The sequence below is a fragment of the Lissotriton helveticus genome, chromosome 1_1 (genome assembly GCF_964261635.1).
Source record: "Lissotriton helveticus chromosome 1_1, aLisHel1.1, whole genome shotgun sequence".
Classification (NCBI taxonomy): Eukaryota; Metazoa; Chordata; class Amphibia; order Caudata; family Salamandridae; genus Lissotriton; species Lissotriton helveticus.
In genome coordinates, this window is record NC_136057.1 from 204,991,856 (window position 1) to 205,004,619 (window position 12,764).

Below are 12,764 nucleotides of genomic sequence, written 5' to 3' on the forward strand. Positions count from 1 at the left end.
ATATTGGCAGCCAGTGAAGTGCTCTCAAGACCAGTCTGGCCGAAGATCTTCTTGAGGCACCCGTAAGCAGCCTGGCTGCTGCGTTCTGCACCCGTTGAAGGATATTGATGGTGGCTTCAGGAGCTGCTAAAAACAGGGCGTTACTATAATCCAGTCTGGATAGTATTAGCCCCTGGATTAGTAATTTCCTGGACTGGGGAGGCAGAAGTGGAAGAACTTTCCACACAGCTCGGAGTAGGCCAAAACAAATGCCTGCGATTTTCTGTGCTTGCGTCCTAAAGGTTAGGTCGGGCTCAAACCACACCCCTAAGCTTTTAATTTTGTCTTCAGGTGCGGGCAACTCACCCAAGCAGGAGGGCCAGGTGGATTTGGGGATGGATGTAAAGTGGTGGCCCAGGAGCATGATCTCCGTTTTTGCTCCATTTAGTTTGAGCCGCGAACTGGTCATCCAGGAGAATATTCCGGCAAGGCAGGCAGAAAGATTGTCCAAACATCCCTCGTGTTGGGTTAGTGAGACGACTAGTTGAGTGTCGTCCGCATAGGTGACTGTTTTGATCCCAAAAGGAGCCACCACTTCCTCCAGTGGGGCCATATATACGTTGAACAGAGTAGGGCTCAAAGAAGAGCCCTGAGGGACTCCACACTGGAGGGGGGTAGATTTGGACAGTGCACCGCCTTCCCAAATCTGAAACGATCGATTATTCAGAAAGGATGTAAGCCATTGCAAAGCCATTCCTGCTACACCCAGTCTCGCGAGACGGTGTGTTAAGATTTCATGGTCCACCGTGTCAAATGCTGCACTTAGATCCAGGAGGATCACGACTGCGGATCCTCCTGAATCTAAGATACACCTTGCCTCTTCCGCCACCACTATCAGGGCTGTATCAGTGCCCTGCCCCGGGCGAAAACCCGTTTGGGATTTACTCAGCAGCTTATTGTTTTCAAGAAACCCAGAAAGCTGCTGGTTAACCATTTTTTCGGCAATTTTGCCAAGGCCGGGTAGCAGCGAGATCGGGCGGAAATTGGCCCGGTCCGAAGGATCAAGCCCCGGTTTTTTTAGAAGGGTTTTGACCATGGCCTGTTTCCAACTAGGTGGCACAACCCCGCAGGTGAATGAGGCGTTTAGCAGCTCTGTTGCTAATGGGGCAACGGTGTCTGCAATCCGCTTAAGGATATACATGGGCACAGGATCAGACAGGGAGCCACTTTTCAAGGAAGATAGAGCCTTACAGAAGTCTTCCCTGGTAGTACAACTAAAGGAGTCCAACAAGGGGCCAGAAATAGGCGCCAGGTGAGTGTTACCATCGGGAGTAGAGAAATTCTTAGGTAGACTGTCAAGGATTCTTTGTATCTTGGAATCAAAGAAATCCGCTAGCTGGTTACATCTTACTTCTGTGCATTCCTGGGTGCTTACAGGAGAAGGAACCTTAAGTAGTTGTTTAACTATTTTAAAAGTTTCACTAGAGGAATTGGATGACAAATTAATTTTATTTTAAAAAAAAACCACCTGAGCTTTTTACAGAGAGATTTTATAGAGTCTCAGGGCAGATCGGTAGGCCGCTTTATTATTAACAGCCCAGTCTTTCCTCCATCTGCGTTCCAGTTTTTTGCAAATTTTTCTGAGATCTCTAAGCTCTGAAGTGTACCACGGTGATTTAAAAGTACTACTTTTCTTTGTTACTTTTTTAAGAGGTAGTACCGCATCCAGGGAGTTGTTCAGCCAATTACGAAAGCTTATATCTGCCACAAATGGATCTGGCTCTGTTGTAGGGGCAGTTTGTTCAAGTGTAAGAGTCAGCCTTTCCAGGGATAGCTTGGGCCAAGCCCTCTCTAGAGTGCGAGGTATTGCTACAGGTCGCGCATCTGTGCAGGTTTTCCAGGAGAAAGGTACTAGGAAATGATCGGACCAGGGAACGGGAAGTGGGGAGCTAGGATTAAGCTGACTACTATTTGAAAATTTTGGGTCTAGAAGGTGACCTTTTACGTGAGTTGCCTCTTTATGAGATTCAGCTCGAACGATTTAAGGTCAGAGCAGAGGTCTGTGGCAACTTTATCATTCGGGTCATCAAAATGAAGATTCAAATCTCCTAGAATCATAAAATTAGATGATGAAGCAGCTGCAGCTAAAGTAGTGTCCAGTAAAGATCCTATAAACTGTCTTATGCAGCCCGGCGGGCAGTAAATAAGAAGTCCTGAGAGAGAATTGTTAGGCGTTATTTGAATACTGAAGCAGACGCTTTCTGAGTCTGATATATCGCAGTCTTCGATTCTGCAAGTGAGTTTGTCTTTGTAGACTATAGCAAGTCCACCTCCTTTCCCTTGTTGTCTATGTTGACAATGAATAAGAAATCCATCCGGAATGGCAGCAGCGATATCGAACTCAGAATTTGGGGATAGCCACGTCTCAGTTAAAAACAATACATCGAGATTACCATCTTGAATCATTAGGTTGATCTCTACGGTGTGCTTCGGTAGGGACCTGCAATTCAGGAGTGCCGTACCGAGATCCCTATGAACCTGCTTGCCAGTTTCCCTCGCTAAAATGGGATTAGGACAAAGCTTTCCCCGCCTGTATTGTTTATCGAAACTCTCAAACTGGCGACATAGTGAGCCTCCCTTATCTTGTAGCATAATAAGATCTTCCCTAGAATATGACATCTGTTGTGTAATGGCCACGGGCATAATAACTGGCCCTAGGCCCGGTCTGGCCCGGATCTGTAACGGGACCTTATTTACAAGGCGCCCTCAAGCCACAAAAAAGTGCCTTAACGTCGTTTTGTAAATATGAAGGGCATGTTCTCACTAGAACATCGCTAAAAGTTACATTCTGATGGCGATATCACCATGTAAATATGCCCTTTAGAGTTCTAAAAAAAAAAAGAATTTAGCCCTACCATAACTACCATAACTTTATACTGAACCCCAGACATGGATTGCTCTTAACTAGATATAGAATGGATATTTTTCATCGTCTGGCTACCTTTCCTTCTGTTAATGATTGGTCAAAAATACATGTTAAATGCCCTGCAACAATGTATCAGACCAAACTACAATGCAAGCAGTTCTAGTCTGTAAAGTTTACAAGGCTTGAGGAAGAGAACCTTAGCACCTTGCTTGCGAGAAAACAAGGGTCATATTATCAAGACAGGAGATAACATTATCGCCGCTTTATCGGCAGAAAACTGCCGATAATGCGGCGCTAATGGGCTTGATAATATGCTCTATGGAATTCCAATCGAAGCCCATGTTAGATGTCTTTCACATTTAACATGGTCTTCGATTGGAATTCCATAGAGCATATTATCAAGCCCATTATCGCCGATTTATCGGCAATTTTCTGCCGATAAAGCGGCGATAATTTTATCTCCTGTCTTGATAATATGCCCCCAAATTCGCACAAATTCACCTGCCATACTTGTTTTTACAGTCCCTGCCCTCGCCTTCGATCTGTTGTACCATGTCCACACATCTATTATTTATGCTGAATCATAGGAAACGTCAATCAGTCGTCAATGATTAGGATGTATTAGGCTGAATTTGTTCTGAGATTAATTGAATTATAATGACACTGTTGTATATATTCAGTATTTGTATGTATTGTTTTATTATTTTATTCAGTTTTACTTGTTATTCGGTGTGTATAGCTTTTATGATTTTACTACAGAATCGAATAGACATTACATACAGAAAACTGGCCTAACATAAGCAACAGCAGTGCAAGCTTAGCTCACACGTTCTGTGCAATAGCTGTAGCACAGATTTTCATCACACCTAGAATATGTACACATGGGCAGACTCTGTGCAAGCTTCCCTCACACGTTCTGCACAATAGTTACCGTACAGGATTCACTCATACCTAGAATAGGTACACATGGGCAGACTCTGTGCAAGCTTCCCTCACACGTTCTGCACAATAGTTACCGTACAGGATTCACTCACACCTAGAATTGATACAACATGGGCAGCAGCTGTGCAAGCTTCCCTCACACGTTCTGCACAATACTTACCGTACAGGATTCAGTCACACCTAGAATATGTACACATGGGCAGACTCTGTGCAAGCTTCCCTCACATGTTCTGCACAATAGTTACCGTACAGGATTCACTCACACCTAGAATAGGTACACATGGGCAGACTCTGTTCAAGCTTCCCTCGCACGTTCTGCACAATAGTTACCGTACAGGATTCACTCACACCTAGAATAGGTACACATGGGCAGACTCTGTGCAAGCTTCCCTCACACGTTCTGCACAATAGTTACCGTACAGGATTCACTCACACCTAGAATAGGTGCACATGGGCAGACTCTGTGCAAGCTTCCCTCACACGTTCTACACAATAGTTACCGTAAAGGGTTCACTCACACCTACAATAGTTACACATGGGCAGACTCTGTGCACGCTTCCCTCACACGTTCTGCACAATAGTTACCGTACAGGATTCACTCACACCTAGAATAGATACAACATGGGCAGCAGCTGTGCAAGCTTCCCTCACAGGTTCTGCACAATAGTTACCGGCCAGGATTCACTCACACCTAGAATATGTACACATGGGCAGACTCTGTGCAAGCTTCCCTCACACGTTCTGCACAATAGTTACCATACAGGGTTTACTCACACCTAGAATAGGTACACATGGGCAGACTCTGTTCAAGCTTCCCTCGCACGTTCTGCACAATAGTTACCGTACAGGATTCACTCACACCTAGAATAGGTACACATGGGCAGACTCTGTGCAAGCTTCCCTCACACGTTCTGCACAATAGTTACCGTACAGGATTCACTCACACCTAGAATAGGTGCACATGGGCAGACTCTGTGCAAGCTTCCCTCACACGTTCTACACAATAGTTACCGTGCAGGGTTCACTCACACCTACACTAGTTACACATGGGCAGACTCTGTGCACGCTTCCCTCACACGTTCTGCACAATAGTTACCGTACAGGATTCACTCACACCTAGAATAGATACAACATGGGCAGCAGCTGTGCAAGCTTCCCTCACAGGTTCTGCACAATAGTTACCGGCCAGGATTCACTCACACCTAGAATATGTACACATGGGCAGACTCTGTGCAAGCTTCCCTCACACGTTCTGCACAATAGTTACCGTACAGGGTTTACTCACACCTAGAATAGGTACACATGGGCAGACTCTGTGCAAGCTTCTCTCACACGTTCTGCACAATAGTTACCGTGCAGGGTTCACTCACACCTAGAATAGGTACACATGGGCAGAATCTGTGCAAGCTTCCCTCACACCTTCTGCACAATAGTTACTGTACAGGATTCACTCACACCTAGAATAGGTACACATGGGCAGAATCTGTGCAAGCTTCCCTCACACGTTCTGCACAATAGTTACCGTACAGGATTCACTCACACCTAGAATAGGTACACATGGGCAGACTCTGTGCAAGCTTCCCTCACACCTTCTGCACAATAGTTACCATACAGGATTCACTCACACCTAGAATAGGTGCACATGGGCAGACTCTGTGCAAGTTTCCCTCACACGTTCTACACAATAGTTACCGTACAGGGTTCACTCACACCTAGAATAGTTACACATGGGCAGACTCTGTGCACGCTTCCCTCACACGTTCTGCACAATAGTTACCGTACAGGATTCACTCACACCTAGAATAGATACAACATGGGCAGCAGCTGTGCAAGCTTCCCTCACAGGTTCTGCACAATAGTTACCGGCCAGGATTCACTCACACCTAGAATATGTACACATGGGCAGACTCTGTGCAAGCTTCCCTCACACGTTCTGCACAATAGTTACCGTACAGGGTTTACTCACACCTAGAATAGGTACACATGGGCAGACTCTGTGCAAGCTTCTCTCACACGTTCTGCACAATAGTTACCGTGCAGGGTTCACTCACACCTAGAATAGGTACACATGGGCAGAATCTGTGCAAGCTTCCCTCACACCTTCTGCACAATAGTTACTGTACAGGATTCACTCACACCTAGAATAGGTACACATGGGCAGAATCTGTGCAAGCTTCCCTCACACGTTCTGCACAATAGTTACCGTACAGGATTCACTCACACCTAGAATAGGTACACATGGGCAGACTCTGTGCAAGCTTCCCTCACACCTTCTGCACAATAGTTACCATACAGGATTCACTCACACCTAGAATAGGTGCACATGGGCAGACTCTGTGCAAGTTTCCCTCACACGTTCTACACAATAGTTACCGTACAGGGTTCACTCACACCTAGAATAGGTACACATGGGCAGACTCTGTGCAAGCTTCCCTCACACGGTCTGCATAATAGTACCGTACAGGATTCACTCACACCTAGAATAGGTACACATGGGCAGACTCTGTGCAAGCTTCCCTCACAGGTTCTACACAATAGTTACCTTACAGGATTCACTCACACCTAGAATAGGTACACATGGGCAGACTCTGTGCAAGCTTCCCTCACACGTTCTGCACAATAGTTACCGTACAGGATTCACTCACACCTAGAATAGGTACACATGGGCAGACTCTGTGCAAGCTTCCTTCACACGTTCTGCACAATAGTTACCATACAGGATTCACTCACACCTAGAATAGGTACACATGGGCAGACTCTATGCAAGCTTCCCTCACACGTTTTGCGCAATCATACAGTACAGGATTCAAGGCACACATAGAATATATACAACGTGGCCCGCCTCTGTGCAAACTTCCCTCACACATACTGTACAATAGGTACAGTACAGGCTTCTATTCCACATCTGATAGATACAGACTTCCATCACACATAGAACAGGTACAGCGAAGGCGGCAGCATGCAAACCTCCTTCACACGAACAGTACAATAGGTTCAGAACATCCAAATTGGGTGCCCTGCATCCGATCTACAAATTTTGCCCTTGTGTTGGTGTCGTCCCTTGCGGGGGCTCAAACAGACTGCCTTGAGAGACGCACACTCTTGTGTCATAGCATAGAGTTGAGTGTGCGCTATGTAACATAGCATATGTTCTGAGGCGTACCCTTCTTTTCCAAATTTCTATACGTAAGCAAAGTCAGAAGGATCCCATACAATCGAGTTGTGCTATGGACTGCAGCACATATGCAAAACGTTGTTTGAGAAATGGAAACATTTCCCCTTGTTTGCACCTGCTTCCAGGAGGCTTTAGTATTTCACGCAAAGCCAGATCTGGCTGTCTTACTAGATTGTGTCCATGTCAACCCCTAGGGGGGGTTTGCACTGGTCCGCACCAATAACATCCACTTGACAAAGGAGTTTTTACACTGCAAAAAGTTCATGTGTCCTGTGCAAAAAATCTGTTGCTCTAGATAGGGTATTGCATGCGCTGCTTTGTGTTGTCTAAGTGGGAAGGGTATGCCCAGACTTTGGTCCCGTGCTCGCTGTGCCACCAGATTCAACCTAGCCTGGCGTGATACCCTGAAACCGGTCCCAGGATGCTTGTTTCTGGTCCAGAGAGGACGTGACCTGGCAGTTTGGGCTGGATTGTTCCGATGGGGAGCAGGGTCAAGACTGATTTGCGTATGGCTGGGTCCACATTGGGGTAGCATGGTGAGCAAAAGAATGATGGACTTGATTTGTTCAGCATTCTGTTCATTTTGCATAGTGTTTCTTTGTGTCATGCAAGTCCTGGAGCAAACCCTTAGATATCTGGGTCAAAGTGTGTGAAATATAAAACACATCTATAAGAGGGTTGGTGCTAAGATTGTCTTGCTATTGTGCTGCAGTCAATAGTTATACGAGGAGAGGCAGACTGTCAGTTGCGGATCGTAAGAAGGTCATCAAAGAATGGTCGGATGCCACTAGGTGGACGACATCGCCTCGTGATGGGTGCTGTGCAGGGTGATCATGCAGGAACGCAGTAGGTGTGCCTGAAAAGTAGTAGTAGAGTGAGGGGGAGATAAGGCTTGTATAGCACTGCAGGCTTGCTTGAAGCATAACTCTTACATGAAGTTTTTTGTTTATGGTGGCGGAGATGATTTTCTGGTCCTGAGATAGTAGCATCTTGGTAAACTCTTTGCAGACCCGTTTTACTGGAAACTTTTCTGCTTCCAGAAACCTCAATGAAGAGGTCTTTTTCATTCCATACATTACAAGGAGCTTGCTGAAAGGACCCAAACCTTCTTCCGGAGCTCTTATTTTCTAGTTGAAGATCCCATGCCCGCCAGGTCTAGATCTTCTCAGTACCCTTTTCTGGAGAATAAAAGAGATAATTCTGGATTCTACCATGAACTGTAAGGAAATTAAGGCAAGTTTGGAATGGACAGCTCAATAGGGGGTATCTAAGGAGAGGCCCAGTGTGTTTCCCGTTTCCCCTAAAGCTTCCGCTCTTTCCAGTAGAGTTCCAAAGGCTTCCCAGAGCTCTGTCGCCTTACGGCAACGGGGTGCACCCTTTACCTCAAAAACTTTTATCACTGAGGCAAGGAAACCACTTCCATAAAGGCGGCTCTACCGGTTGAAATTCATAAAGGCCTGTAGCTCTGTTTTAGCAAGTTGATTCAGCCAGGTACCATCCCTATATCAATCAATCAGTCAGTATTTGTAGAGCATTTACCCTAAGGGGTATCCAATAATGTCATTGCTAGATATTCAGCACCTGCTCAAGAGACAAACATGAAAACATTGGACTCACTGCAGTTGATTCCAAGATGTTTCTTATCCACACAGTGCTGTTAGTTGACTTTGTAGACCTCTGTCTCTGGCAGAGATTCCCTTCACCAAATCTGCATAGTGCAGTATATGCACCCTTTTATTGTCTACGGGCCCGATTCACAGAACTAACTTAAGACAAAATCCTAAACGTACTACTTTTGGTATTCACAGAAGTTAGGATTTTGTCGTAAGTTTGTCTTAAGACAAACTTAAGACAGACTTAAGACAAAATCCTAACTTAAGTCTGTCTTAAGTCTGTTTTAAGACAAACTTAAGACAAAATCCTAACTTCTGTGAATACCAAAAGTAGTAAGTTTAGGATTTTGTCTTAAGTTAGTTCTGTGAACCAGGCCCTACTTATTTACCTATGTAATACCAATAAGTGAAAAGGCACTTCCCTTTTTACGCCCGTTTATGTCGTAATAATCCTATTTCATTCCCCTGTCACCTTAATGCACGTTTCAGGGTGCAGACACTTCACGATGAAGACATGAGGCTACTCTTTCAATCCGTTGTAACTAAGGACCCCATTTGAAGTTTAGCGGCAGGGTACTCCGTGGCAAATGCGACAGAGTACACTGTTCACCAAACCCTCGGCCTGCCTGCCTCATTTAGAGACAGACAGACCTCAGTAATCCATTGTTGGAGCCCCTGTTGGCTCTGTTGACTGGTACTTCCTCTGAGGGCTACGTAGGGTGGACAGTATAATGCATTTCCTGTCTTGTTCACCGCCTGGAAAAAAATGGTTGTAGGGAATTGGAAAAAACACAAATTTATCCCACACCCTGGTGGAAAACTCAAAGCAAAGTGGCAGTTTATTTTGAAAAAGAAAAAGCCAAGGACCCCTACTTTCTGGGAGTTTTTTCAAGGAAGTGGAGGTCAAAATTCTTTTTTGCGGACCCCTACTCTGTCAGGCTATCGTAGAAGATGTTAAGTTGACTGAGCCAATGGGAGTCTCGTTGACAGAATACTTATGGTCCGCCAGACTCCAAATGAGCTGGGCTGACCAAAAGTTTGATCCTGAAGGGTTATGCAGGATTGGGCCGGAAGAGCTAACCTAAATCCCCTGGTTCCAAACAGACATTGGCCAAAGTTGGAATTGTCAACAATATTGTTGCACTTGCCCCGGAAAGCTAGAAATGTATATCTGACAAGAGATTCCTGAACACATTTAATGCAGGTACCCTCCTGATATATTATACAAGGTAAATAAGTTAGGGCAGTGGGGAACATCTTTATTCAATAGGACAGTCACAAAGATTATAAAAAACAGATTCATGTTATGGAAGCAAGCCCATTGATGAGAAAAGCAGTTCATAAGGCCATTTCGGATAAGTTTCATGCGTGTCTCTGCTTTAGGTGTCCATTGCCAGATAATACCAGGAAAACTTATCATTAGGTCATGTAATGACTATTGGTTCAATACTACAAATTGTTACAGCTGGTTCTTGTTGGCAGCAAACGTGTTGCTGAGCACCTCTGCTCATCATTTGCTTCACTGATACTCCAAGAAAGATTCCGTCCGTTCTACGCCATGTTTCCTTGGCCATTCCGGGGCTTATTTACAAGCCTTGTAAGCCGCTGGTATGTCACTTTTCCTCATATTAAAAGTGATGCACCGGCGGTGCCAGGGGTTTGCAAATAAGCCCCTCCACCTCTCAAACCTTTTCTGGAAAGACCTCAAGTATGCAAAGTGGGACCTTCTCTATCTAGGCAGGATCCAGTTCCCTCATATTTGAGGAAGCGTCCCCCTCTTACGCTGTGTGCTGTGTAACACAACCTAGTCTTGTAATATGTTTTTCCCATGGACCATGAGGAGGTCACACCTATGAAAGAGCCTCCTTTAATTTTCTTTGCTATATATTGTCCTTCCGCGACTGAGATAGGGTGAACTCCTCCCTCTTGGCGGTCCTTTTCCATCTCCTCTACCCTGGTGCACCCTGCCCTTAGAAGACATTGTTCGACTTCGGAGGAAACACATTTTCACAATTGTTCTGCCAATAATAAATCAGTCAGCTTCCCAGTGCTTGATTTTGTCTCTCTCCTAATCCACAGAAGGAGCTTTCCCTTGCTGCAGGGTAGTTTGTGTTTCCCCTGTCCCCTCTCTGTTTGCTGTACACTGTAGGAGGCAAAATATTTTTGGGGTGTGATCATACACTATTCACAGTTGTGCCTTCTACATTAGGGTGTTCCATGGTCTTACCAACCTTCCATCCTAGGGTTCATAAAGCCCTTTATTCTGGTTATTCCCATGTACTAATGCACAACAGGAATGCTCCAAGTTGTGTTGCTGCTGTCTGAGATGCACAATCCAGTGGTCTTTTTCTTTCACTCGGTATCACGGGGCTGGCTGGGAGAAAGCCCGTATTGGAGACTGTGGTGAGTGAGAAGGTTTAAGGACATTACACTAGTATGTCATGAGAGAGTACCAGTTGCCCAGTGTTGCCTGCGGTGGCACCTTCCTGCACAAAAACAATCCTGAGAGGCATATCCATCTTTTCATGTGTGCTGCAGAAAGCAGCACACATAGAAAGAAAAAGTAACAAGGAAAAATAAACATATTTCTTGTTACACCTCATATGGGGAGGCGTAGCATTTCAGCGCATTCCCAGGTCTACTACTAATGGTAAATCTGGGAATGCGCCAAAATCCATGGGTGGATGCCTCGGAACACCCATTCTCCACCCATGGTATGGCTCCTGCCTTTTGTCACTCTGTATTTGTCAAACCACACAGGGCCACGTAAGGTGGCCTTGCGTGGCTTGATAAATCGGACTTAGGTTTATGTCACCCATGTGCCCCTTGCGAGGTGCAAGGGTGATGCAAAACCTTGATAAATATAGGCCTTAGTGTCATTTTCTACATTAGAGATGCTCTTGTGACTGAGTATTAGAGCCCCCATCGTGGGTGGCGAGGAGTTTTGCCAAATGACCAGCCAGTTCATCCTCCCCAAAAAATCAGCCAATTTGTCCTCCCAAATGTTGTAATCATCAAGTCATTCCCTCAGGGCTAATATCACAGGTGAGTCAGAGGAGGACACAAATGATCAGAAGAATTGTGAAGAATCGTAGTGGGGCTTTGTGGGAAGCGTGCCTTCCCCCAAATAGCCACACTCCTTGCATGTCCGAGGATCACCAGGACAGGGTTGTAAGAATAATACTGTTAATTTAGTGGTGAACACGTTATGTGTTTACAACCTGTAATGCTCTTCAGGGACATGAATGTTCTAACTAACCATAAAATGCAGGAACACACACTGGTAAAGCTGTCAGAGATATGCAGAGTCTAAAAACTCTTCTGCATCGTCTCTGGTGCGGGAGGTGGGGTCATCCTTTGGAACAAAACAGGCATAAAGACTGGCCTAAATAAGGTCTTGTGGCACAGCGAACTTATCTTAAAATGGTAGTTTGACAGTAACGGCTTTGGTTGGGCAGTCTGCCATACTGGCTTCGATAAAGCCAGGTTTTAGCTGCTGAGAAAAGACACATATTTGTATGTAGTTTGTAGCTACTCAGAAACAGGAACCACTCCAGGAGCAACTCAGTGGCGGCAGTATCCATATTTCAAGCATCCATAGGCAACTACTTATTGATTCTTTGGCATTATGCTCGTGCCAGATTAAAGGCAACTAGGACAGTAGACTATCCTTTCAAAGATCCTGGTAACATTGGAGAAAGACATTCAGATCACCCAAAAAAACAAGGCAGACTAGTCTTTACATGAACATTATTATTTTAAGTGATTTAATTTGTAGGTAGCACCAGGACCCAGCCTTGGTCCTGCTCCCCAGAACAGCACTCAAGTTATTCCTCAACTTCCCAATTGATCTTATCATATTGCCCATTACATGAATGTCTGACATAATATCGACAGACAGAATATCTACATACAAAAATATCGACACAAAAATATCGAAATCAAAAATATCGAAATTATATCTACATAATGGTAAGTACAAAAATATCGAAAAAATAATATCGTAGTACAAAAATATCGAAATTAAAAATATCGTTTTTTTAAATGTATTATTAATAATGTAAAAATAATTTTAAAATACATATAATTTAACAAATATTAAATAAAAACATTAAAACATAATTAATAA

The 12,764-nt window shown here is 44.6% G+C and overlaps 1 protein-coding gene across 1 annotated transcript in view; it reads left to right on the top strand.

Moving 5' to 3' along the window:
• The first annotated feature begins 1,073 nt into the window (after window positions 1–1,073).
• Window positions 1,074–12,764, top strand: part of LOC144760234 (uncharacterized) — a 303,345-nt gene continuing 291,654 nt past the window's right edge. Inside the window, exon 1 of the mRNA XM_078646520.1 lies at window positions 1,074–1,291. Coding sequence (XP_078502646.1) covers window positions 1,074–1,291 — 218 coding nt within the window. The remainder of the gene's footprint in view (window positions 1,292–12,764) is intronic.